The sequence below is a fragment of the Peromyscus leucopus genome, chromosome 17 (assembly GCF_004664715.2).
Source record: "Peromyscus leucopus breed LL Stock chromosome 17, UCI_PerLeu_2.1, whole genome shotgun sequence".
NCBI classification, from domain to species: Eukaryota; Metazoa; Chordata; class Mammalia; order Rodentia; family Cricetidae; genus Peromyscus; species Peromyscus leucopus.
In genome coordinates this window covers 53515286-53542388 of record NC_051077.1, presented here as the reverse complement: position 1 = coordinate 53542388, position 27103 = coordinate 53515286, and the positions used below count along the sequence as shown (strand labels likewise).

The 27103-nt window shown below is 52.7% G+C and overlaps 2 protein-coding genes across 3 annotated transcripts; both read right to left on the bottom strand.

Annotated features, from left to right (window-relative positions):
• Nucleotides 1-12081: 12081 nt before the first annotated feature.
• Nucleotides 12082-16491, bottom strand: Ankle1 (ankyrin repeat and LEM domain containing 1). The gene is made up of 9 exons (XM_028893522.2): nucleotides 16439-16491; nucleotides 16070-16222; nucleotides 15640-15745; nucleotides 15449-15563; nucleotides 14618-15172; nucleotides 14338-14500; nucleotides 13571-13730; nucleotides 13341-13470; nucleotides 12082-13076 (listed from the first exon to the last, which is right to left on the bottom strand). Exons 1-9 carry the CDS (start codon nucleotides 16489-16491, stop codon nucleotides 12904-12906), a joined length of 1608 nt encoding a protein of 535 aa, XP_028749355.1. The 3' UTR covers nucleotides 12082-12903.
• A 1615-nt stretch (nucleotides 16492-18106) lies between these two features.
• Nucleotides 18107-26334, bottom strand: Babam1 (BRISC and BRCA1 A complex member 1). Of its 2 annotated transcripts, none has more exons than XM_028893515.2 (9): nucleotides 25981-26334; nucleotides 24987-25332; nucleotides 23990-24048; nucleotides 22753-22873; nucleotides 22595-22673; nucleotides 20781-20805; nucleotides 20178-20307; nucleotides 20004-20090; nucleotides 18107-18427 (listed from the first exon to the last, which is right to left on the bottom strand). In XM_028893515.2, exons 2-9 carry the CDS (start codon nucleotides 25284-25286, stop codon nucleotides 18227-18229), a joined length of 1002 nt encoding a protein of 333 aa, XP_028749348.1. In that variant the 5' UTR covers nucleotides 25287-25332; nucleotides 25981-26334; the 3' UTR covers nucleotides 18107-18226. The 2 variants fall into 2 exon arrangements, with proteins under 2 accessions (XP_028749348.1, XP_028749350.1); XM_028893517.2 differs by having other exon boundaries at nucleotides 26205-26285.
• Between the last annotated feature and the right edge of the window lie 769 nt (nucleotides 26335-27103).

The window sequence follows — 27103 nt, the reverse complement described above, 5'->3', positions numbered from 1 at the left end:
AAAAAATAGCATGTCAACAATAGTAAAGGTTTAAAAAAGGATTTTTCCATAACCTGGCAACAAGCCAAGAAAATATCCTACTTGTTCTTTCTACAATCAGACTCTATTACCAGCAGGATGTAACCCAAAGGGTACTCAGAGGAATCAAGTCTGGCAGATGGATGTCTTTCACTTTGTAGAATTTGGAAAACTGAAATATGTACACCACATCATTGATACTCTTTTATGATTTCAATGGGCAACTGCTCTGAGTTCTGAAAAGGCTGATTCTGTAATCACACATTTGCTAGAAGTTATGGCCATCATGGGTATACCTGCACAAATTAAAACTGACAATGCTCCAGCATATGTCTCTATTAAAATGAAACAGGTTTTTTTGCTTGTTACAATATAAAGCATATTACAGGTATATCACATAATCCTACAGGCCAAGCAGTTATAGAAAGATCAAACAGAACTCTAAAGGGTATGCTAAATAAACAGAAAGGGGTAACAAAAACCACCAGAAATAGATTATATAATGCTCTATTAACTTTGAATTTTCTCAATGCTAATGAGAAAGGAACAACAGCAGCAGAGAGACATTGGATAACAGAAAAAAACTACAGAATTAAATCAGCCTATATACTTTAGGGATGTGCTAACCTCAGAATGGAAACCAGGATATGTGTTTCATTGGGGACGAGGTTTTGCTTTTGTTTCCACAGGAGAAGATAAGCTGTGGGTACCATCAAAATTGATAAAGGTTTAATTTGAACAAGAGAGACCTCTTAATTAGAGGAGGTGATAGTTCATCAACCAGCATGAACATCCAATTTAAACTAACTTATACCATTAACACAGCCTTTCCATTTAACCAGATTTGGGAATCTTCCCAAAGTTAGTCTTGGGGAAAGGTTTCTGTTTTTTTCTTTTAGGGGAATAAGGCTAAGGAATCTGAAGACCACTGGACAAATGAGACAACAGAAGAAAAAGGACAAATCATCTGTCCCAAGAAAAAGAGTAAAATGGCCTATTGGTATATCATCTAAAAAAATTTCATAAGTCTTCCTAAATGGTTGTTTCTACTGTTCTCTAAAGACATTTAACACTATTGGTCCTCTTGTAGTCCCAGTTCAATTGAAATTTAAAGCTGGCTTTGGATTTGGAGAATGTCTCTCTCCTTCTTTAAACTCAACCATGTTGTTAAAAGGAAAATGCAAACTCCCTGTATCATGCCAGAAGAAAGAGCCATCTTCTGATATGGGACAGGAGAAAAACCAAAAAATTAATTAAGGGACTATTCTATTACTAATCTCAATTCTTTGATTCTATTCTGATTCTTTAAATTTTTCTTAAAGTATGAATTTTATATCAAAATTTATAAGATATATGTGTATATATATATATATATATTAAACTTTATTAAGATATTAATGGTCATATAGAGTACTAATTCTAGAAAAAAGGCTTCAATTAACTGCCTATACATGTCTTTGTGTTCAAGTCTCTTATCAGATTTCTGCAGGAAATCATGGCCAGGCCTAACATCAACTGAAGTCTCCAGGAAGATGATGGAGTTCCACAACAATAATTCCACCTAGACAATAATGATAACTCTAAGCTGACAAATAACATCTACAGATCAGCTTTGGACTACAATCTGCTCAGAGCAATTTTGAGATGGCTAGCTGAGATGATCCAGTTTCAAAGACTACTTGAATAAGGACTTGAGATAAGCCCTGAACTTTGGCATTATGCTCAGACTGGACAACAAAGAATATAGCTACCTTTCCTAGAATTTGACAATTAACCCAAAATTTTTCTTTTCAGAAGTAAGATACCTTCACCCATATCCAGCAGGAAGCAATTTTAAGAATATGACGCCCACATCCCCAAAGAGGTGGTGTGGGGCAGGTGTTTTTTTGGTCTTTTATGGGTTTTGGGTCTGGGATAATTTTCATTGTTTAGGAGGGTTGGTTACAAGTTGTTGTTAAGGTTTAGGAAAAGGGCTAAGCAAAGGAGATTAGATTTAAAGTTCTTGTTTTTTTAAAAAAAAAAGATACATAGAAATGATAGAATAGAGGGTAGATTATTGAATCTACTCGGAAAAATAAAGAGAAGATATAGATACAAAATAGATAAAAAGACGGATTGTTGAATCTACTTTTAAAAGACAATTACTAGTTTTAAATACTTTACATTGGACTGGACTTTTGTATATTGTATACAAATTATATATAGTGAGATTGATATTGTTAGAAAATGCCATATATATACTTCTAATCTTGTTCAGGATATTGTACTTATACAGTTCATTTAACAATGTAATGCAATTTGCTAATCCTTGAATGTTACTATTACCAACTATTAGGATATAAAGAAATGAAAGTTAGTAGTTAGACATTACACTCGAACTGGTAGTCATATTAGGTATGTTTTCAAGAAAGAGCAGATATATTTTAGATAGACAGTTCATCTTCAGACCCTTTAGAGATCTACAGAATATGGCATTTAAAATGTTTTACTAACTTAGAAATTTTTTTATGACTGTGAGACTTGTCAGCTCCTGGCAGTACCAATCTACTTCAGAGAAAATATGGGCATTGAAGAAACTGCATATGGAGTTAACTTTCATTGTGGCAAAAGTTAGTCACTGGACAACAAAGTGTACTTGAATCAACTGCTGACAAACAGGACAGACAGGACATGAAACAAAGGACTACCGATTCTTGCAAAGACAAGTGTAGTTGTGGCTTTAACAAAAGGCATTCTCTGAGGCCAGGACAATATGGCACCATCCCTGAAGTGGCTTTTACAATCCGGAAAAGGTACAGTGCCCTTTTCTTCGAAGGCAGCTGAACTGGCAGTGGGCCGATGGCTTCTGATGTGCAGTGGAACAGCAACTGAAACTGTTATTCTTTTTTTTTAAAAACTACACTCATGATATTAATCACATTTGTGGTATTCATAGATTACATTCACAATATTCATTCAATTTTATTATATATAATTAATATATTATATATATATAAATTATATATATAATTTTAAATGTCGAATGTCATTTCTTGAAGGGGGTAGGAGGTCTTAATTACAGGCTTACAGCACAATGGGAGAACCCCAGAGGGCAAAAGTTCGCTACTGATGTTTTACAATCTTGCATCTAAGCTATTAACGCCCATTATTCAGGATACACAGACAAGGAACTTCCCTTAAGCATTCAGGAGGGTGGAACCTGGCAGGGGATTAGCACTGAGAGGATATCAAGGTCAAGGTCCGAAAGCAAGGCAACAGTTACCCAAAACGGGGGCCAGGACCCTGCAGGTCCCCTTTTTATTAAAAAAATGAGCTTCTGACTTGGGTTGCGTGGGATGTCAGCAGGTCACCTTACCCGTCATGGAGACGCCTGCCCAGCCACACAAGTGCTCTGTCTTAGGTTGGTGAGTGCCCCCCGGGCATTACCTGTCTCTGAATACTCATTATCATACTGGCTCAATCATGTGTGAGCTGCATGGTTAACTGCTGCCAAAGATCTCAAAGTGGCACTGGGCTTGCAATCTGTGTGTTTGATACAGAAAAGACCAACAGAGGTCCTATCTCACCCATAGCCAGTAGGCTAAAGGCATCTGAGCCATTTCCTTCCTTAACGAGCCATACTGTATGCTGGAGTCCTTATAAGATAGTATCCCAAAAGCAGCGGGAACTTGAGTTTATAAATTTATAGTTGAAACTGTTATTCTTGAAAGAGTAACTAAGCTTACAGAGTCTAACCTCTCAATGGTAGACTGGCATGTAATAGAGGGATGTGGAGAAGAACGGGATGCCGAGATGAAGACACACACACAAGCCAAGAAAAATGGACAGCTGAATTTAAAAAAATCAACAATTTCCAGAATTTAAAATCCTGAATCATGACAGGACACTAGTGGAATTCAGACGTTTCTGGTACATGGGACTACTCTCACCAAATGTGAAGTCACACTGTTGGCCTTGTGTACATCCTACTTCACAAATAGTCTGTCAGATACACTAAGCCTATAGGCTGAAAATGATGCCCCAACACTGCGGAAACCTCAGGTGACTGTCCAGGCAGATGGCTGTTTCTGTCAACTCACATTTTTTTTTTTAAGCTGCTTACATGCACTTCCTGGTTTTATTTTTTTAGGTAATATTATTTCCTTCTTAGGTCTCTGAGGGAGTTGAAGATTAGTTATAGTTGAAGATTAGTTATAGTTAAAGTTATAGTTAAAGATTAGATAGTTATAGTTTTCCTTGTTAAGAATTTCAGAAAAGAAACTCACTAAAGAGGTGTAAGTATATAAATTTGAAAGACATTATAAGATAGTTCTGTTAGTAATATAAATTAGGATAGAAAGTGAACCAGGTACATTTTGGACTTACTAAAATAGGATAGATAATGGAATATTTTCTCTGAATATGTCAAATGCAAATGGACTAGACATTGTTTAGGTATTTATTTCTTGTATATATTGTATATAGTTATTGTACAATTGGATATAATTTTTCTTATATTAGTTATAACTTTTTTCCTTTTTTCTTTTTATTAGAATACAAAGGGGAAATGTAGCAGGAATCTTAAATGGTCTTATTAATAAGATCAAACCTGAGGCCAGTTATTGGGATGAATGCTGGAAGATCAGAGCAGCAGAACAAGCCACAGCTTCCTCACCTTGCCAGTTCCTCAGCTGATCTTGTTTCCTCAGACTGGAAGGCTCTGAGTCCTCATATTCGATTGGATCTCAGCTGAACTGTGCTGCTAGAAGCCTAAAAGCTTAACCAGCCAAATACTTCTAGTTTCTAGTCTTCATGCCTTATATACCTTTCTGCTTTCTACCATCACTCCCTGGGATTAAAGACATGAGTCACCATGCTTGGCTGTATCCTTGAACACACAAAGATCCAGGTAGATCTCTGCCTTTGGAATGCTAGGATTAAAGGCGTGTGCTACCACTGCCTGTCCTCTATGTTTAATATCGTGGCTGTCCTGTTCTCTGACCCCAGATAAGTTTATTAGCATGCACAATATTTCGGGGAACACAATACCTCCACAGGGAAATATGGTGATATTTTACTTGTGCTGAAATGTGATTTCATTTGTATGTTAATAAATAAAAGTGCCTGGGGGGTCAGAGATAATAACAAGCCATTTAGCAGAATCTGGCAGTGGTAGCATACGCCCTTAATCCTGATCACATGACAGACAGATCTCTGTATGTTCAAGGATACCACCAGCATGGAGACACACACCTTTAATCTCAATACCAACCATAGAGACCTGGAGGTGTGTATAGACAGGCCGTGACAAGGAGGTCATGTGGTTGGGTTTACAACCAATGAGAAGGCAGAACAGAAAGTCAATAAAAAGACAGACACACAGGAAGTGGGTCTCTCTCTCAGGGGAAGGACAACAGCGGCAGTGAGCAGTAAGAAGGCAGTTTTAGTTTTAGCTCTTAGCTGCTGCTCTGACCTCTTGGGCTTTTAACTCTGCATTTGGCTCTGTGTTTCTTATTTAATAAGACTGCTCAGAATTACGTCTACAGGCTCTGATTCTAGAGCCAAGGTTTGTTTCTTTGGCACTGGTTTCAGGTCAGGGTGGATGTCTTAGGTTCTGGGTTCGGGCTGAAGTGTTTCTTTCACTGGCTCGGGTCCTAGGGTCAGGGTGGATGTCTTTGGCTGGCCCTTTTACCCTACAGTGACTCTTCACAGCAATAAAAACCCCAAGACAGGCAGCAAGCCCAGCAATTTTTATTTTTAATTGTATGTGCACGTGACTGCAGTTGCTTGTGGACGTCAGAAGAGGATGTCAGGTCCCCTGGAGATGGAGTTACAGGTGTCTGTGAGCTGCCATGTGTGTGCTGAGAACCAAACCTAGGTCCTCTGCAAGAGCAGCCAGTGCTCTTTGTTTGGGTGGGAGCTCCACCTCAACCCCTGGCACCCTAGCATCCCTATACCCAAAGAGTCTGGAATGTTCTGGTTGAAGATCCACCTCAACTACCCTCCCCCATCTCTTTCCCCAAACCCTCCCCTTCAAAGCCCACCAAACACAGCTCCTCCCCCAGAGAGGCTCAGGACGGCTCCCACAGGGTATGTAAGCTGCATCCCAGAAAACAGACACGTGGTTCTTCTGGTCTCTCGTCCCATTCTCCTCTCTGAGGCAGGGGAATCGCCCGAGAACGCTTTACCCATTAAACCTGGGCTTTTCCAATTCAGTCTGATTCAGTTTAATTTGGATTGCTGCATTGGTGGAGAGGCCTTCAGGGTGAAAAAACTTACTCTCTGGAGGTTCCACCAAGGGGGTCTGATTTTTCCCTAATGGCCCAGGGCCATGTGGTGGGAAAACACCCCTCTCCTCTACAACTGCCCTCCACCCGACTGCGGTCGGCTCCCAGCTAGGTACGTTTCCTTTTCTAGTCATTGCCTAGGAGGCCCAGGGCCTCTTCATTTTTTGGGGTGTCCTGCCAAAGATGCAGCTGCGCCAGGCCCCCAACCTGTTCCGGAGCAAAGGGCTGCCTTTGTTCCGTGGGACCCCTTCTCCAGGAGACATTCTGTGGAAGGGAATTTCCCATACAACCCCCCCCCCGTTTTTTTGACCCAAGACTTACCACCGTGCTTACCACTGTGCTAGGCTTCGGGTCCCCAGCATAGACTTGAAAAACAGCACTTGCCATTCAAAGCCCGATCCCCCAAATGCCCCTGTGGGGTCTTTTACAAAATTTATTCAAATTGGGGCCGTCTGATACAATTGGACAGAACAGCCCTACATCCATGGTTTTCGGGTTCTCTGTTCCCACCCTCCCTACAGGGGCCAATGTCTCACAGCACCGGTCCATTCACTGGTGGAGTGTACACTGACCCCTCCCCCACATCCCCAAACTCTACCTATCTGCTGCAGGCCGCAGAAATATATCCTAAGAACTCAGCTGGAGCCGGGCGTTGGTGGCGCACGCCTTTAATCCCAGCACTCGGGAGGCAGAGCCAGGCGGATCTCTGTGAGTTCAAGGCCAGCCTGGGCTACCAAGTGAGCTCCAGGAAAGGTGCAAAGCTACACAGAGAAACCCTGTCTTGAAAAACCAAAAAAAAAAAAAAAAAAAAAGAACTCAGCTGGTTATGGCAAAGTCACAACCTGGAGGGATCAGGGAATTCCTCCAGAGGAAGCCAAATCCCAAGGAGTTTTTGGTGTTACTTGGCTTGTTATATATCAGCTGTATTCTGTTATGAAAATCATGTGTGCCTTCACAGTTTTCCCAATTGACTCTTCCCTAAGAAGGGCTAACAGTGTGGACTGATCACTCTCTGGACATACACATTCCAGGTATTTGGAGAACAGCCTCAGGAAAGGCTTTCTCTGGAATCAGATTATCTCCCTTAGCCACTTTCAAGGACTACAGGAAACACCACCCAGGTAGGCGCCCAACTTCGGAGGACTAACAATGATAACAGCCTACCTGCAAGTCTCCTGACTTAAGGTAAATTCCACAAGGAGACACCGCCTAGGAGAGGTGGACGTTAAGTAATAGCTTTACACAATTTATCTCAGACCCTCCCTTTACATACCGGGACTTCCAGGGCACAGGAGAGAGAAGAGAAAAGAGAATGGAAGAACTAGATGGGTAAGAACTTGAGAGGAACAAACTGAGATGGGGAAGAACTAGATTGAAGGGCTAAAAGAGAGGACTAGAGGAACGAGATGGAAGATGAGGAAGAGCCAGATGAGAGAGAAGGAGACGGGAGAGGAGCTGATAGGGAAAGAACTAGATGGATGAGAACTTAGAAGGGACAGAACTAGATGAAGGAATCAAGGTAGAACCTAGAGAAGACAGTAGATAATATAGAGAAATCAGGCAAGAAAGGAGCTAGGCATGAGAACAGAACTGAAGCTGTGTATAAAGGATGTTATGCCAGAGGAATTAAAGCAGGTGGACTATAGAGCTCCGTGCACTGAGATTCTATTTCCTGAAAACAGTCCTCGCCCTTAGTAGTTGTCTCTCCTGAGCCCCTGGGATGTATACTATTATACAAGACCTGGCACCCAACGCCTCGGCCTGCACACTGGCCTAACGCCCCCAAATCTTCCCTGGTTTCTTCTCATACTCAGTCTCGCCAGACTCCTCCCTTCCCACACATTTCATTTCTTATTCAGCGCCAGATATTAGAAAAAAATTAAAAAGGCTGAGGAGGACCCCCAAACTCCCCTACAGGAATTGGTGAAAATGGCTTTTAAAGTTCTTAATGCTTGAGAACGACAGCCGAGTCAACCCCACAGACAAGGCTGCAACAGAACACGCTCCAATCCCAAGCCTTAGCAGCTGCTCTGAGGCCACCAGAGCCCCCACAAGGGGTACAAGGGAAGTCCATCCTGCCGGAGCTCAGCCCAAATCATCTCCACCAAAAACTTGCTTCACATGCAGCAAGCAGGGCCCCTGGTCAGAGTATTGCACTGACCCCCAGCCATCCAGGAGGCCATGCCCTGTCTGCCAACAGCCTGGGCACTGGAAATCGGAGTGCCCCCATGTGGGCTCATCCTCTATGCCATGCCATGGAGGTCCAGCCTCACCAACATCAGCAACTGATATTCTTCTGGCCTTTGAACTCCTAAGCCTGGCAGAGGACTGATGCACCCAGACCTGCTGACTCCCATTGCCCTCCCATGGGTACCTCTCAGAGCCTGGGTGATACTGCGGGTAGCAGGTAAGTCCATTGACTTTCCTCTGGACACAGGAGCTACCCATTCTGTTAACATCTCACTCAGGGTCCTACAGTTCCCTCACCAATTTCCGTCACAGGGGTGGACAGGATCCCTTCCTTCCCACTTGAGACCCTGACGCTTCCCTGCATTCCTGCCGGGCGATTCTTCTCACTCTTTTCTGGTCATACCTGCTTGCCCTGCACCTCTGCTTGGTCGCAATGTTCTCAGCCTTTTTGGGGCCACACTCACCTTGGCCCCCACACTCTCCTGAGTATTTCACAGGTTCATTCCCGGGGCCCTCCAGATATGTCAGCCTTTGCACCAGCTTCGAGGACACCAACCAGGTGAGGATTGGCAGGTGGGCTTCACTCACATGCCACACCTAAAGAACTCCGTTACCTCCTAACTACGGTTGACACCTTTATCCTCAGGAAAGGCCGAGAAGGCCAATGGACTCATCAAACCACAGCTCACCAAGGTCTCCACTGAACTCAGGTTATCTTGGCCCTCCCTTCTCCCCATTGCTCTTACCCGCCTCCAGGCCACCCCACGCTCTCCTACAGGTTTGAGCCCTTTTGAGTTTCTTTACAGAAGGCCCTTCCTCCTCGTTCACCACCTCCTGGCCCAAACTCCCCCACTGGCCGGGTATCTCCTCTCTCTCTCCCTCCTGAGGTCTCTTCTCTGTTCATACTGTGATCCTCACCACCCCTCGGCTGCCAAGCTCCTGGGACATCCATGCTGGTACCACTCTCCAGGCTCAAGTGGGCACCTATCCAGGATACATGGTCTGTCCAGCAGCTGGGAACCTCCACCCTCCAGTTTCCCAAGATGTCCCACTAAAGGGCCTGCTCTGTACATCTTTATGGTACAACTAGGCAGATGTTAATGATCTATTTTTTTTTTTCCTAGAAACTTGGCTTCTTTGCTTCCTCAAGAAACAGATGCCTGAAGTCTCCAGGATAACAATTAACCAGATGCACCTCCACTCACACCTCCTGCTGAATATGAGTTCACCAATTCCTGACTCCTCTTCCCAAGTTGCCCCATGCTGGCAGGAAGTAGTCAGACTTGAACCGGCATCCCTATACCCAAAGAGTCTAGAATGTTCTGGTGGAGGATCCACCTCAACTCCCCTCCCCCATCTCTTTCCCCAAACTCGCCCCTTCAAAGCCCACCAAACACAGCTCCTCCCCCAGTCTCAAGACCACTCCCACAGGGTGTATAAGCTTCATCCCAGAAAACAGACACGTGGTTCTTCTGGTCTCTCATCACCATCGCCTCTCTGAGACAGGGGAATCACCCAGGAACGCTTTACCCATTAAACCTGGGCTTTTCCAGTTTGGTCTGATTAGGTTTAATTTGGATTGCTGCATTGGTGGAGAGGTCTTCAGAATGAAAAAACTTATCATTCTTTTTTTTTTTTTTTTTTTTTTTTTGGTTTTTTGAGACAGGTTTTCTCTGTGTAACAGCTTGGCTGTCCTAGAAATCACTCTACAGAGTGATCTACATTCTACAGACCAGGCTGGCCTTGAACTCACAGAGATCTGCCTGCCTCTGCCTCGAGTGCTGGGATTAAAGGTGTGTGCCACTGCCTCCTGGCTCTTAAAGAATTATCTAGATCAGGGTGAAAGGTGGCCTTGATTGTTCAATGCCCCAGCCCCCTGTGGGCAGCACTTCCCCTACACAGAGGCCTGAATTGTGTAACAGTGACGGAAACTAGCTCAGGATGCACGAGCCAGTAGCATGGACCACCCCGCCTCCTCTCTGTTCCCAAGGTTTCTGCTTTGATTTCTCTGAAACCACAGACTGCATCCTACAACAGTGAGACAATATAACCATTTCCCTCTCACGTGCTTTGTCCCACAGCAGCAGGACTTCCTCTCTGCTTGCTTCCCCAGGATGACAAGACCTGTGATGGGGGGGGGGGCGAATGCTCTAACTTCTGTTCCCCAACACACCATTTCCCTCCCACCTTGGGAGCTCACTACCTGTCCAGCAGGATGGCTCAAAGTTCACCCACACCTGGAGAGGGAGCCGCAGAATCACAAACACATGTGTGTGCATGCACGCGCGTGAACACACACACACACACACACACACACACACACACACACACACACACTGAAGGGAGAGCTGGGGCTGTCAGAAACTGCTGCAGGTCACATGCTCAGTCCTGAGGCTGCAGCCGTCACTGCTCCCATTCAGGAAGAAAAGCAGGGCGCTGCAGCCGCTGCATCCCAGACACTGACACCCAAGCCAAGCCACCACCACTCCAAAGTGCGTCCCTTCTGCAGGACATCCGCACACCAACGGATGAGGCCCACTAGGGACTGTCCCCAAACGCAGGTGGAACGATGAGGCAGGGGAGGGAACCGAGTGACAGGCTGGGTGCTGCACTCACAGCGTGGACATAGTACAGCAGCTTTCTTCGCTCTGAGTCATAACTGAAGGTGGCTGTAAACACACTGTAGAGCTGAGCCCGGGTTTGAACTCCTGACCTTCCTGCCAGGATCGCTGGTCTGCTCCACCAGTGCAAGCTACCCAAAACCTTCTCTAAGGAAGCTGACGAGCAGAGACGGCCAGACCCTTGTCTAAGGACACGGAACCACAAGCCTAATGTTTTGTTGTATTGAGGCCGAGTTCCACTGGGCAACTCGGGGAGGCTGGCACACACCTATCACAGTCCCCCTCATTCCTTCCCCGAAGGCTCCTGTGTGCCAGGCCAGCACTCAGATGTCCCAGGCCCTCAGGGCTCTAAATCCTTGCTAATGATTGAGTGTCCTTTTGCCAGCTCCACAGTGACATTGAGAATTTGAGTTGGAGCCAGGCATTGTGGCTCATGCCTTTAATCACAGCACTCCAGAGGCAGAACTCTGCCAGCCTGGTCTACAGAATGACTTTTAGGACAGCCAGGGCTACACAGAGAAATCCTGTCTCAAAAACAGCAAAACAAACAAAAAAACAAAAAAACCAGAAAAGAAAAAAAAAAACAGATTTTGAGCTGGGAACCTGGTTCCTGGTCCACAACCAGGCCCCAGCTAGCACTTAAGTGAACCGGAAGGGCTGCCATTTTGAGGCTCCAGACTGAAGCAGCAGTCAGGGTATGGAGCCTGGGGGCATGGCTTCTGGAGGGCGTGGTCCTCGATGTGTGAATCCAAGTACAATCCTGTGCCACAGGTCCACAGCTTCCAGGTGAGTATGGTTTCTAGGCAACAAGCCTTGATGAGGCTTGGTTTAAGAGGGTATGGCTTGGGAGCTGGAGAGATGGCTCAGGTGTTAAGAGCACTGGTTGTTCTTCCAGAGGTCCTGAGTTCAATTCCTAGTAACCACAGGTGGCTCACAGCCATCCATAATAAGATCTGGTGCCCTCATCTGGCCTGCAGGGATACAAGCAGGCAGAACACTGTATACATAATAAGTAAATATTTTCTTAAAACAGGTATTAAATAAATAAATAAATAGGGTATGGCTTATGGTGGGTGTGGTTTATGGATGAGTATGGCCTCTGCCAGAGCAGGGTGCTAGGTGCTCCAGAGGACTAGTCTTCCTCAGTGGGGCTTCCAGGTGATGTGGCCCAAGACAGGTGGGCAGCCGTCGGGGAGAGGAGGGCAGAGCTTCCCTGGCATCCTGGGGGGTCGGGGGTGTCCAAGGAGGACGCTCAACACCCTACAACACACATGATGTCCCTATAGCAACGGCCCAACCCCAAGCGTCAGCAGAGCCGAGGTTGAGAAGTCCTACCCGGGGCACGCTGCAGGCGCTGAATGGGCGGTGACCGAGTGAATGAATACCTGGCGAGGCTCCAGCAGGGCCACGGGCCATCCTGAGGATCCCACTGGGTGGGGCTGAAGGGTGGACAGCAGGAGGGACTTCCTGGTGTGCCCACAGATCCTGCTGCGGGTTTTCCTGGAGCTCCCCGAGGAAGACAGCCACTTGTTGGTGGAGAAGGGTGAGGACGGGGTAGGCAGGCCACAGCTTCATGCGGCTGGATGCTTGGAGGGCAAGGGGCTGACACAGCACAGGGATGCAGAGGGGTAGGGAAGCCCTGGGGACACCACACACACACACACACACACCAGTCAGTCTCACACACACACACACACACACACACACACTATGCCTTTGAAGCCAGAGCTCGGGACACAGGCAGGGACCTGCCCCTGGGACGCTCAGACACCCCAGAGGCTCCGGCTTCATGGTCAAGTCCTCAGCACTTAGCCTCGGGCCTGGATGTCCTGGGGCCTCAGCTCTCGCTCCCCCTCGGCCAGGAACACCTGCAGAGCGCGATGTAGCAGGTGCACACCCAAACGCCGCCGCTGCGTGGGTGGCCAAGAGGCCACCTCTCCATAGTAGTGCCCCTGTTTCTGGTTGGTCAGTGTCTGGATCCCTGAGCAGATCAGAGAAGAAGTCACCAGAGCGGCCTCCACCCCACCATAACAAAAGGCACAGAACACACACACACACACACACACACACACACACACACACACGCACGCACGCACGCACGTGCTAGGACACACTCGGTGCTCAGTAACTGTCCACCGTGTGAATGAATAAATGAATGAACAGGGAGGAAAGGGAAGTGGTGAGGGAATTCAGAGCTCCAACACTTGTCCTATGGCCTCCGCCCTAGAAGCCACACCCTCCCTACCTAGGGCATCCAACAGACAGGCCTCCCGCGTGTACGCCTCCACGGCCACCACGTGCTGGAAGCAGTGTAGGGAGATGACGCCGCGGCCGCTCGCCCAGATATCCAAGATCCGGCGGACCTTGGGACAGGCCTGGGGAGTGTGGTGGGATCAGGGCTTGGGTCCTAAGCCGTCTGCCCTCCGGCTGGCTGAAGGCTGGCTGGCCCTGCCCCCCTCTGCCCCCTGTGCCCACCTTTTTCCCTGGCCGCTCACGGTAGCCGAGGGCTTCCCAGAGGTGGGCATCTGGCCGGGCCCGGGTCCCCTTGCCCACATAGAAGATGGCTTGCACGAAACATTGTAGACTCTCGGTCAGGGTGAGGGAGGAGGCTCGGGCGGGCAGGCCCTGCGTCTGCCTGGGGTGCAGAGGGGCTCAGAGGATGAGGGAGTCTGCTGCCAACCCTGACCCCGAGTTCCATCCCTGGGACCCACACGATGGAAGGAGACCAACTCCCACAAGCTGCCCCCCCACCCCAGGGTGCGTGTGTGCGCAGACAGACACATGCATGGAAATGTGTGAAAAAAAAAAAAAAACCAAGGGGAGTGTGGGGGCGGGGGGCTCAGAGAGGGAAAAACAACCACTGTCCCCAGAGCCATGGGCCATTTGAACCCACATCCAGGGGCCCCTATTTTATAAGCCATGAAATGGGTACTCACAGCCGGAACCGACTCCGGCAGATTAACAGAGACGGCTAGCCCCTTCCCTAGGGACACACAGCAAATCAAAAACAAACCCCCACCATCTGTTGGGTTTGTTTGTTTAGATGTCTTGAGACAGAATTGTCCTGTTACAACCCAGGCCTGGAGCTCGGAGTCCACCCCCTCGTTCTCACGAAGGCAGAAGCCATCAGCAAGGGACAACCCCTCCCCACCCCTGTGGAGGATAGAACTTTCGGGGCCAGGCTACTGCTCCGCAGAGCCGTGCTCTAATCCCAAGCCGCGGCGTTTCGGTCACCATCCTACCTGGGGTCGAGAAGAAGATACGTAAAGCTGGACTTGGCGGCGCCTTCCCGCCACCTCTTTGCGGGATCCGGATGCTGAAAGTGCCGAGCCAGGGCGGCCTCATCCGCCTGGCAGTCAGGGATGCGGCCTGTCCTCAGCGCCTCGGCCAGTTCTGGACTGTGCCCTGGAACAGTTTGGGAGGTGAAACCGAGTCAGGGCCGAGGGGGAAGGCTGGGGCTGACAGCCAGGTCTCGGGATTCCAGAAGTGTGGCCGGACTCCCAGTACCGCCGAGGGGCTCACCCGGGCTAGCCTGGGCTTCCTGCAGCCGCCGCAGGTAGTGTGTTCGAGTAAAAGGAGTGACGGGGCCAGGACTGTAGCCCAGCGCCCTCAGGGCCTGGAGCAGCTGCAGGTCAGACATGGGAGGCACCGGACCTTGTGGGTGCGGGGGCCCCGGGTCCCCATCACCAGGCAGGGAGGGGACACTGGTGGCCTCTGTGGTCAACTTCAGGGCCTGCAGCTGGCAGCTTAGTGCCCCGTCCCCAGCCACCTCGGCCCCGCAGGACAGCCATGGGCTGCCCGCCGGTCCCGGTGTCCCCGCAGGGCGCCGGGGCTGCAGAGAGTCCTCCAACGCGGTGACGAAGGAGTCGCTGCTGCTGCTGCAGTCCGGGCTCCCGGCAGCCTCCGGGCTCCGGGGCTCCACCACCACCTTCCCGGCAGCCGCCGGCTCAGCTCTGCGCCTGTGCTGCCCCGAGTCCAGCGACGCATCCGGAGGTGTAGCGATGCCAGGAGACCCCGCAAAGACACGTCCTGGGCACAGGGCGGATTCAAGGCCAGCCGGGGCTACAGGAAACTTCCCTAAACACAGATAAACATACATAAATGGATAGGTAGTTGATAACTAGGCAGATAAACATAGATACGATGAACACAAACAGATCCGATGATACAGACATGACAGGAGGCTAGGTAGGTGCAGATGGGTGATGATATAAGTGACAGATGACAGGTAGGTGATGTGACTGACAGATGATGGACAGTGATTGACAGCTGACAGACGAGCATATGGAACTGGCCCCAGCAGCGAGGCGGCACGGTGTACAGGTCCCTCGCACCCCCCTCAGCTCTGCTCACTGGCGGGCTTCGGGGTCTCCTCCCGGGCTCGGGTGGGCGTGTCCAGGTCCCGCAGCACGCGTGCGCAGTTGTGATGCCCCTGCCGCAGCGCCCAGTCCAGGGGCCGGAGCCCGTCCTGCGTAGACACGGTCAGCAGGGGGCGCCCGCGGCCCGCCCTCCCAACGCCCGGGGCTCCCGCGCGGGGTCCCGACCTGGTCTCTCAGCGTGGGGTCGCCCCCGCGGCTCAGCAGCAGCTCCAGGGCGCCGTGACAGCCCCACGCGGCGGCCACGTGCACGGGCGTCAGCGCCTCGGCGGACCTGGGACCCCGGGAGAGAGAGGAGGGGCGTCCGGCGGAGGTTCCTTTTCCGGGCTAGCCTTGACCTCTTTGCTCCTCCTGCCTCCGCCTCCTGGGCCGAGAGGACGGGTGCCCACTCCCGTGGGGGTGAGGAGGGAGTGGATACTCTAACTCACGGCCTTCCCCCTGCCTCACCCTCCGGAGTGCCGGAGTAACCGTGCGCGACACCTCGTGCCGACCTGGGGAGCGGACACCTCCACCTCCGAGACCGGACGCCCAGCGCCGCAGGGTCCCCCACGCCACACACACACACACACACCCCGCCCCAGGGCGGCCCGGGCCTCACCGAGCATTGGGGTCGGCGCCCCGGCGCAGCAGGATGCGGAGACACTGCAGGGCGCGCGGGTGGCGCGCGCGGGCCGCCAGGTGCACCGCCGCCGCGCCATCCTCCAGCACCAGGCTGGGGTCGGCGCCCCGGCGCAGCAGCTCCTCCACAGCCCTGCGGCAGACGGCGACGTTAGACCCCCGCCCTGCCGGACACCCCCGCCCTGCCGGACACCCCGGGACCCGGAGGACCCCCCCGCCCTGCCGGACACCCCGGGACCCGGAGGACCCCCCCGCCCTCCCGGACACCCCGGGACCCGGAGGACCCCCCCCCCGCCCTCCCGGACACCCCGGGACCCGGAGGACCCCCCCCCTCCCGCCCCGCCCTCACCGCGGCTCCTCCTCGCGCAGGGCCGCCAGCAGTCGCCGGGCCGCAGCGGCCATGTCCTGGCGGAGTCACCGCCCTCCGGGTTCAAATTCGCGCGGCAACCTCTGCGCGCGCGCGGCCCCGCCCCCCGGCTCCCCAGCTCCGCCTCCGGGCCCCGCCCCGGCGGCGCCCTAGGTGGACAGGCGAGGCCTAGAACCGCTGACAAAGACAGAGAGAGGGGTGTGCTGTGATCCCGCCAACCGCGGGGACTCCGAGGAGGGTGGGGTACGCGCAGCTGGGGTCCCATGCCGGGATTTGGAAAGCTGAGTCAGGAGGATTACCACGAATTCCAGGGGAGCTTGGGATAAAGAGGGGGCATCTCTTTGTCTTTAACAAAACAAAAACAAACTACTGGATGTTCTAGACTTTGCCCAACTGTCCAGGAACTTAGCGCCATCCTCCTGCCTCAGGCTACCGAGTGCTGGGGTCCGACTCTTTGCTGAACAGCTTCGCGCATTTTCAACCCAGCAGAGCTGGCTGTCAGTTGTTTTGTGGGGAAGCACCTTGTGAGGGGCAGCGAGAGGGCTCAGCAGGTCAAGGTGCTTGCCGCCAAGCATGATGACCCGAGTTCGATCCCCAGGACCCACAGACTGACATCCACACTCGTGTCTTGGCCGTGTGCCTGCACGAGGGTGCGTGTGCACACACACAAATAATTCTTCCTAAAGAGCTGCATTTTCCTTACTTGCAAATGGGAGGGCAGGGCTCAGCACTAAGCGGACAATAAATGCAGGGGCAAGAAAGCGGTTCATCAAGCTGACCTAGTGTTTAAAATTAATCAAGTGTGCGAGTGTTTTGCCTGTCTGTGTACCAAGTGCGGCTGGTGCCCATGGAGACCAGAAGGGGCACCGGATCCTCTGGAACTGGAGTTGTGAGCCCACACGTGGAAATCGAACCCAGGTCCTCTGTAAGAACAGCCCGGGCTCTGATTGGCTGAGCCATCACCAGGCCCCATCTATTTTTGTTCATACTCCTTTTTAGTCACTACTTCCCTATCTAGCCCCTGCTGAACTAGAACTGGCCATCCTCCTGCCTCAGCCTCCCATACCAAAGTGAGCCTGACTCCCACCCACCGCCATTTCGTTTTCTATGAATGGAGAAGGTGGAGTGGATGAACCTCTCTGGCCTGACGAGGGAGGGAGGGGCTGCGGATTTGCACTCCTCTTCTGGGGTGCCCACCGTATGTCCACATCCTGGAATCCTGAGCCGTGACTCCTCCTGGTGAATCCACATGGCCAAACAGGTCCAGTCAGGCCAGGGTACTGAGCCAGCACTACAGCTCAGTTTGGGATGGTAGGGTGATAGGTGTCACCCCAACCTACTTTCCACTTGGAGCTGGCACCCTTGGGTGTCCAGGAGGACCCCAAAAGTAAACACTTCCTGTGGGAGTCACATCACCGTCACCTGCAAAAGGTCTTCCCTGTCTCTGGAGGAAAGGACATCAGGGTGGGTTCTGTAGGGTGCAGAGGAGTTTGCAAAGTTCAGTTAACCCCAGCCCGAGGTCACACCAGCCTGGTCACAAGAGCCGTGGTGTCAGGACACCCAGACACAGCTGAGCCGGAGCCAGGCACGACTGTTTGCTTCAGCGCCTGTCTTCTGCCTCGGTGAACCTGAAATGACCAGAGGGCAGGCTCGGCAGCCTCGGATTTTATTCTGGTGACAAACCGCCCCAGGAAGAATGAATTTACAGCGGGCACAGCAGGAGCGGACGTGGGTGCACAGAGCTCCGGAGCGCTGCCGAAATGGCACAGGTCACACGGTGGCTTCCCCCTCGCTGGCCTCCTCGTCCTCCAGCAGGCTGTAGCTCGCATGGGTCTGGCAGGGCCTCTGCAGCGGGTGGGCCAGCAGCTTGGCCATGCAGTTGTGCAGCTCGAGAGCAGGCCCGGTCAGTGCCACCTCATACTTGTAGCTGGTGCCCTTAGTATCCAGGCTGCCCATGAAGGAGAACATGTCCTGCGGGGGCCGGTGAGAGGCGGTTCAGGGTTGGCATTCGCCCTCCGTGGCCCTCCCTGTCCCTGGAGGCCTTCCTAGAGGAAGGGGCATCTAAAGTGGGTTCTGAGGGGTGAAGAGGAGTTGGCCAGGCCAGAAACTATTAATGCAGTCAGCAAACATTGCCTGACATCCACCCAGCACCAGGACTCCAGCTTTCATTCCGGGTGCCCTAGAAGCCCACGGTATGGGGCTGGGAGGTGGCTCAGTGAGTAAGGTGCCCGCTGTGCAAGCACTTGGACCTGAGTTCAAAACCCTAGAACCTATGGAAAGCTAAATGCAGCAGGACATAGCCTTATCCCAGTGCATGCCCTCTGCAGGGTGGGAGGATCCAGAACTCGGGCCAGCCAGCGGTGGCCACAGCGGCAACAAGAGACTCCACTTCAAACCAGAGGGGAGGTCGTGAAGGCCCCGCACGGGAGACTTTTCCCTTGTGTTTTCTCTTCCCTCAAGTAAGGCCTCACACTGTAGCCCAGGTTAGCCTCCTGTGTGTATCCATTTCCTCTGAGATAGGAACGTCCATCCTGCAGGAAGTTCCTTAGACAGGGAGGTAAACAACTCAACAGCCCCAGGAAGTCCCTGGAACTGAGCGGATCCACGCGGCCCCTCCCCGCTGAGGACGAGGACTGAGCTGCAAAGACTGGAGACCGGGCAGCGGCCGGCAGAGGTCAGACCAGGGTCACTGGGGTGGACACTCTCCGGCTTGCAGGCTGTGCGGTGCTCCAGGCTCCCAGCCCTGTGAGCTGCCACCCAGGCCGGGGTGGGCCTTGGTGACGCAGCTGTCTGAGTCGTCTCTGCTCCTGTGAGAACCCCTCACCCCATCCCTGTAAGTTACCCCGATAAATTCACGGGTTCACCAAGCTTGACTTGGTGGTGTCTGTTGTACTTTGGTGTGCCGAGGGATGCTCTCGGGGCTGAGTGTTGTGTCTCTCCAGGGAAAGTCTTGTCACACAACTTCCCATCACGTCACAACCCCTGCCTCAGCCTTTCAGGTACTTCACTCACAGGTAGAGGGGGCAGAGTTACAGGCGTGCACATGTGCAAGTGTGTGCACGGGTGTGTGTATGAGTGTGTGAATGTGTGTGTGCACGGGTGTATGTGTGCATGTGCAGGTGTGTGGGGGTGTGGATGTGCACCGAGTGCAGGTGCGTGGAGGTCAGAGTATAATCTCTGGGGTCAGGGCTCCCGCCATCATGGTCCCGGTATTGAACTCAGGTCCTCACGCTTGCCTGCGAGCGCCTCTACCTGACCCACCTCGCAGTCTGTGCACTGAAGTCCACAGACCTTAGTTAGAGGTCATCACAGTCACCCGGCGAGTCAGGGGGAGCAGCAGAGGCCGGGAGAGGTCGAGAGGGCAGGCCTTCAGGCGGAGGGTGCAGTGGGGTGCTGGGGATGGTGTGGGCTGGGCTGCTAAGGCCACGGCCTCCCAGGCCAGTCACCACCAGCTCAGCGTGGAACTGCAGGGCAGCTGTTGAACAACTGAATGGCGGGCCAAGGGGCCGGGAGGGGCAGGCCTCCATCCTCCTCTGCGTCAGCTCACCTTCCACCTGGCCTCCTCTTCCTTCTCCTCGGCGCCATTGTGGATGCACACGATGTCAAAGAAGAAGTAAGGGCACTGGAACATCTTCTGCAGCGGATGAGAGGGAGGGAGGGTGGGCGCCCACCCCAGCCTCCGCGGTGTCTAACCACTGCTCTCCCTTCCCTCCGGGCTTACCTTCATGGGCTCGGTCAGGGAGAACTGGGGCTGGCAGGGCGGGCGGCTATAGACCAGGATGGTGCGCACGACGTAGGGGGGCGGGATGGTCTGCACGTTCTCCGTGACTGGCAGCTCCGTCTTCTGCTGGCTACAGAGGGGCAGGGCTCGGTACCCAGCTGCCTACCAGCCCGGGCCCGAACCCCCCATCCCAGCCGAATCCCACAGGCCACGGTCCTAGCGGCCCTGCACGTTAAACCGAGAGCCTGGGCCTGGGAGACGGTTCTGGGGCTAGAGGCTCCCGCAGCCAAGCCCGAGGACCTGAGTTCGATGCGCAGGTCCCACAAGGGAGAAGCCGAGAAAGGATCCTCACGAGGTGACCCTGACCTCCGCACAAGCGCCGTGGCACATGTGCGTGCACACAAAATAAACACATGATGAGAAACGTATAAGACTTCTCTAAAAGCATTCTCAAAGGAAAACAAATTCAAGCTCCACCGCTGGACACAAGGTTTGTCCTGTGGCCCCACCCACTGGACAGCCTTAGGCGGCTGTCTGTCTGTCTGTCTGCACCTTGCTGGGGAAGGAACCCAAGGCCATGCCCCATTCTGGATGAGCACTCACATGAGACTGAAGAGGCCTTCCAGATCTGGAGGGACGCTAAGGACGAGGTGCCAACTCAGAGGCAGGGGGCTTCCCCGACCTGCATCCTGGGAGATGGCGGGTACCCCAGGGGTAGGCAGTGTGACCCCTGGGGAAGGCTGTGTGTCCCCTGGGGTAGGCAGTGTGACCCCTGGGAACAGGCAGTGTGACCCCTGGGGAAGGCAGTGTGACCCCTGGGGAAGGCTGTGTGACCCCTGGGGAAGGCAGTGTGACCCCTGGGGTAGGCAGTGTGACCCCTGGGGAAGGCAGTGTGACCCCTGGGGAAGGCAGTGTGACCCCTGGGGAAGGCTGTGTGACCCCTGGGGTAGGCTGTGTGACCCCTGGGGAAGGCAGTGTGACCCCCGGAGTAGGCAGTGTGACCCCTGGGGTAGGCAGTGTGACCCCTGGGGAAGGCACTGTGACCCCTGAGGTAGGCTGTGTGTCCCCACCTAGCACTGCACCTCTCTGAGCCTGCTTCCTCTCACACATCATAAAGTGGGTGCTGGCCTTGACCCCCTGCAGACCCTCTAGGACTCCCGTCATGCCACATCTCCACTGCTTCCTTAATTCTGGGGGAGCATCCTCCATGTTAGGGGCCACAGGTTGAAAGACATGGTTTTCACTTTTCAGGTAAAATCACCGTTAAGTTGCACCAACTGCATGCCAGCCCTGCTTCAGCGAAGCAGTCCCTGGGTGCAGCAGCCACATGCTAGATCACACTCACTGACACCATCCCTCCACCACTCAGGATGGATGCCAGGGACCCTCTGGGGCCTGGGTTCTGGGTGGCTTTGGGGTTTGGCATCACTGTGTATTAGTAGCCAGCTTTCTGCAGGGCGGTGGTGGCACACACCTTTAATCCAGCACAGGTGTATCTCTGTGAGTTCAAGGCCAGCCTGGTCTACAGAGCAAGTTCCAGGACTGCCAGAGCTACACAGAGAAACCCTCACTTGAAAAAACAAAAAAGAAAAATAGCCAGCTTTCTGTTATTGTCTTTTTTTTTTTTCCTGATTTTGTGGTTTTGAAACAGAGTCTAGATCGTAGGTAAGGCTGGCCTGTAACTTGCAATTCTCCGGCCTCAGCTTCCTGAGTGCTGGGTTGACTCTCCCGTACCCCAGCTCCTTGCCTGGTGCTGGGTCTTGAATGTGACTCCTAGACTGTCATTCATGGAATATTGTATTTGTGATCTCACTCGACAAAATCCCTGAGTTTTGCTGGGGCCAGGGTTCAGGTGCTTAGCATTCATGTAGCTGTGGGCTCCTCTCCAGCACACTGTCATCCCAGCACTTAGGAGGTGGGGCAAGTGAATCAGGAGCTCAAGGCCATCCTTAGCTACACTGTGAATTCAAAGCTAGCCTGGGCTACGTGAGAAATAGTCTCTAAAATACATTTTTATATTTAGTGGGGGGCCACACCTTTAATCCCAGCACTTGGGAGGCAGAGGCAGGTGGATCTCAGTGATGAGGCCAATCCAGTCTATATACTGAGTTTCAGGGCAGCCTGGGCTACATAATGAAGCCCTGTCTCAATAAATAAATATTAAAAAATAAAGAATTAGGGACATGGTCCTGAACTATTGTCATTCTACTCAGGACGCTGAGGCAGGAGGATCATGGATTCAGCCTGGGTTATACAGCAGGATCCTGTGTCAGAGGCCAACAACTATAGAAAAGTACCGATTTCAGATTCTGAATGTTTTTGGATTCTGGATGTTCACCCTGGGCTCTGTGTTGGAAGGACCCCACAATACTACTGAGCACCCATCACAGCTGATCTGGGGCCACGGACAAGGATACTGAACGTGGAGCAGGACGCTGTCTCCAGGTCGTACAGGCAGCTGCAGAGCTCACGTGGATCAGAGGTCAGGCCAGACAGCTGTGGGGAAGGCAGGGCCTCAGTGCTGGGGTTCCCGGTCCCGAGGTCTCCCAGAGTCCCTGTCCACCCCCAGCCTCACCCAAGCAGAGTCATCGTTCACTACGACCAGTGCAAACTCGTGGCTCTTGTCAATCTTGTGCTTCGTGCGCACAAACATCTCGACCATCTTCTGAGACACGTTCAGGGCATTCGTCCTGGAGCTGGAAGAGGTGGGGTGACAGGGAGCACAGACAGCCATTGTGACAGCCAGTCTTGGTTGTCAACTTGACGACATCTGGAATTAACTAAAACCCAAGGGACTGGGCATGGCTGTGAGGACGGAATAAATCATTTGAAGCGGGAAGACCCACTGCTGATCCAGGTCTTCTGAGGTGGGAAGAGCCACCTGCAGTCTGGGCCACGCCCTCTGCTGGCAGCCAACTTAAAGGGCTCTGCCTCCTCGCCCTCGCTTTCATGAGCAAGTCCGTTCCTTCACCGCCATCAAATCCTACTCTTCAGGACTGCAGCATCTACTGAAGACCAGCTGAGACATCCTGCCTTGTGCACTGAACAACTACTGGATTCTGGGACTTTCCTTTGGTAGACAGCCATTGTTGGAGTGGCTGGACCACAGCCTGTGAGCCACTCTGATAAGTCCCCTTTATATACGTGTGTGTGTGTGCAAATGTATACATAGAGGTATATGTAAATGTCTATGTATACATACACAGATTCTATATATATATGTATGTGTATATGTCTATGTATATGTTCACAGATTCATTCTATATATATATGTGTATATATAAATGTCTATGTATATATACACAGATTCACTATATATATATATATATATATATATATATATATATACGTATGTGTATATATAAAAGTCTATGTATATGTTCACAGATTCATTCTATCAGTGTTGTCCTTCTAGAGAACCCTGACTAATACACCAAGTTAGCCTCAAACTCACCATGTAGTTAGTTCAGGCTAGCCTCACACCTGCTGTGGAACCTAAACTGGTACCCAAATTACTGCAGTACCCAGGTGGACCTTTAACTCCTGATTCCTCCATCTCTACCTCCCAGTGCCAGATGTGTGCCACCGAGTCCTGTAGCCTTATTCTTATCCCTTACAGGGCCCTGAGGCCACTCCAGATGTGACGCCTGATACCCCAGCTGCTGGGGGCACACAGAGCTCAACTGCTTCTATGAGACCTGACAGTGGCCTGCTCCATCCACCCGAGGCGTCATGGACACCGGATCCTGCTGGGTAGAACAAGGACCCTATGTGTTCTGAGCTGCCCAAGCCTGAGGCCAACTCCACCGTACCCATTAAAGGACTCCAGTTTTGGCACAGACATCTCTTCCGAAAGATCCAAACAGATGATCTGAAACACAAACAGAAGACAGGAAGTACAAGACCAAACCAGACAGCTAGGACAGCTAGGGTGGGACCCAGCCTGCAGTACCCAAAAGGGGTTGAGGGCAGGGTTCAGGAGTGAGCTGGGGGTGTGGCTCAGGGGTGGAGCCCCTGCCTAGGATCTCCAGTGAGGGGCTGGGGGCGTGGCTCAGGGGTGAGCCCCTGCCTAGGATCTCCAGTGAGGGGCTGGGGGCGTGGTCAGGGTGGAGCCCTGCCTAGAATCCCCAGTGAGGGGCTGGGGGCGTGGTCAGGGGTGGAGCCCTGCCTAGAATCCCCAATGAGGGGCTGGGGGCGTGGTCAGGGTGGAGCCCCGCCTAGAATCCCCAGTGAGGGGCTGGGGGCGTGGTCAGGGTGGAGCCCTGCCTAGAATCCCCAGTGAGGGGCTGGGGGCGTGGCTCAGGGGTGGAGCTCCCGCCTAGAATCCCCAGTGAGGGGCTGGGGGCGTGGCTCAGGGGTGGAGCCCCTGACTAGAATCCCCCAGTGAGGGTCTGGGGGCGTGGCTCAGGGTGGAGCCCCGCCTAGAATCCCCCAGTGAGGGGCTGGGGGCGTGGTCAGGGGTGGAGCCCCTGCCTAGAATCCCCAGTGAGGGGCTGGGGGCGTGGTCAGGGGTGGAGCCCCCGCCTAGAATCCCCAGTGAGGGGCTGGGGGCGTGGTCAGGGGTGGAGCCCCTGTCTAGGATCCCCAGTGAGGGGCTGGGGGCGTGGTCAGGGTGGAGCCCCTGTCTAGATCCCCTAGTGAGAGGTCCAGGTACCAAAAAGTAAAAAAATGAAAAAAACAAAGAATCTAAATTCAGTGATGACTAAGCCACCAAGCGTGTGTTGCTCATGGAACAACTTTGAGAATCTCACAAGGCAGGAGTGTCCTGTCTGCCAGCTCCCATCCCCTGCATCCTCAGCCAAGACATACCACCTTCTCTGGACAGTTGACCCGTGGTGTTCGAATCTGGACCTCAGGTGCTGGTGCTGGTACCTGCCAGGGCTTGGGCCCGGCTCCTGGGACACTGGCTGCCCCATCATCTGCACTGGCCGCCTCACCCTCACCCTCGCTGCGGCTGCCCACATTGGCCTGAGCTCCCAGAGCCCGGTCCTCGGCCCCCTCAGGGTTGGAGCGAGTGTGAGGTCTGGGCTCAAGTGTCGGCTCCTCCCCTTCCTCTTCCTCCTCTTCTTCCTCCTCCTCAGTGGGGCTATTGGCCTCGGCCACCTCCATGGCTCCTAGGTGCTTGGATGGAGAGGGGATAGCGGAAGCCAGGATCCTGCCGTAAGAGTTTTTAAAAGCAATCGGTTACTAAAGCCTGAAGCCGAGCCAGGAGCCCCTGGCCGCACGGGAGTGAGGTCAAACCGCCCACTGGTGAAGTAAATAACAGCTTTCTCAGTTTCTTTCTTTTTTGTTGTGACAGTTTCCTGTAGCCCAGGCTGGCCTCTAACTCACTGTATGGCTTAGGATGACCTGGTAATCCTGACCCTCCGCATCCACCTTCTGCGTGCTGGGAGTGCACCACCACACCCGGTCTATGTGGTGCTGAGGATGGAGACCCAGGGCCTCAGACGTACTAGGCAAACACCCTACCCACGGAGCTACAAGCACTCTGATCACTTAGCTACAAGCACTCTACCCACTGAGCTACAAGCACTCTACCAAATGAACGGTGACCCAATCTTGGCTTTCCACTTCTTACAGCAGGGCAAACACTGTCTCTGCCTTTCACTGGGCCAGCCAACACAACTGCCTGGTCACCGGGGAAACTCCGAGGTGGCTAGCGGACCCACTAAGGCCTTGGGTGGCTCCCACGCCTGAGAGTCCCGGGCGACAGAAAAGGAAAAGAGACTTAATTGGTTTGCCGAGCTGAGAAGGTACAGTAGAGACGCCCCGGCTGCACGCCACTCCTGGGCGCCCCACTTGCCTTGCTGGCTTCGGCGAGCTCGTGTCTGGGTTTCTGTCACCCGAGGCGACAGCGCCTGGGTGACTGGATCGTGCACGAGAGCCGGGCGCGGACTCGGGTGATCGGGAGCAGAAGCCCGAGTCGCCGCCCGGGCAATGGATGTGCGTTTCTCGGGGCGGCGCCTCGGGACTGCGCAGCCCCCAGCTCCTCAAGCGGAACGGACCTGGCGCTGCAGCAAGCCGTACCGAAGTGTGACCACAGCGACACAAAGCTCGCGCGCGGTCACTCCGCCAGGTTCCACGCTGCAGCCCGGGCACCGCGGCCAGTCAGTATCAGGGTTCTAGGAAGCCGCCATCTTCCTGACCGGAAGTCGGTACGGTTTGCCGTGAGGCCTTCTGGGAAATGTAGTTCGATGGCTGATAGGCTGAGGCGCCCCTGGAGGTGTGGCTTAGAGTATAACTGGCAGGAGCAGGGCTGAAATGGGGTAGTATTGGGGAGAAGTGTGACCCGATGTTGACTGAAGCACGATTGGGCGGAGCTTGTAGCTCCGGCTTAAGCAGACTACAGCTGTCAAGGCTTCTGCTGTGATGGAGGAGACCGACCTGGGCGGGGCTTATTGATGATTGACGGGGTAGGCAGGCTCAGTTATTATTTCTGCTCCCTATTTCACACATGTTGGCATTCATCCAATACTATCGCGATGCGGATGGTGGAGCCCACCTGTCATCAGAAGACGAAGATCGGGTGTTTAGGCTAGCCTGGGCTATAGGGGACCCTTCTAAAAACCAAAATGGAAAGAAAAGGTAAAAAGAGAAGCCAGCAGACACCCTGCGGACAAGGCTCACTGTGCCACGGGAGCCGCCTGACGCCGACAAGCAGTGCTGCACTTGAGCGGCAGTCAGTCTCATTGAAGGGAAACATCGCCGGTGAACGGGTGCAGGATCCGCCAAGCCTGGAGACCTGAGCTCGATCCCAGAGTCCTGCATGGTGGAAAGAGAGAACCGATTCCCACAAGCGCATGTGGCTTACCCACCCACAGACACAAACAAATAAAGCAAGTAATGGAAAGTAAAATTTTATTCCACTGCTAGAGCCCACTCCTACAGGCTTTTTGTTTTTGTTTTAGAAAAACACACAAAAATAA

Excerpts from the sequence above, each read along its gene's own strand:
- Ankle1 (XM_028893522.2), bottom strand. The coding sequence starts at position 16,491 with ATGGCCGCTGCGGCCCGGCGACTGCTGGCGGCCCTGCGCGAGGAGGAG. Across the intron at positions 16,223-16,438 it reads CTGCGCGAGGAGGAGCCGCG|GGCTGTGGAGGAGCTGCTGC; the intron begins GTGAGGGCGGGG and ends CGTCTGCCGCAG. Across the intron at positions 15,173-15,448 it reads GGAGACCCCGAAGCCCGCCA|GGAAGTTTCCTGTAGCCCCG; the intron begins GTGAGCAGAGCT and ends ATCTGTGTTTAG.
- Babam1 (XM_028893515.2), bottom strand. The coding sequence starts at position 25,286 with ATGGAGGTGGCCGAGGCCAATAGCCCCACTGAGGAGGAGGAAGAAGAG. Across the intron at positions 24,049-24,986 it reads TCAACTGTCCAGAGAAGGTG|ATCATCTGTTTGGATCTTTC; the intron begins GTATGTCTTGGC and ends TTTGTGTTTCAG. Across the intron at positions 22,874-23,989 it reads AAACTGGAGTCCTTTAATGG|CTCCAGGACGAATGCCCTGA; the intron begins GTACGGTGGAGT and ends CACCTCTTCCAG.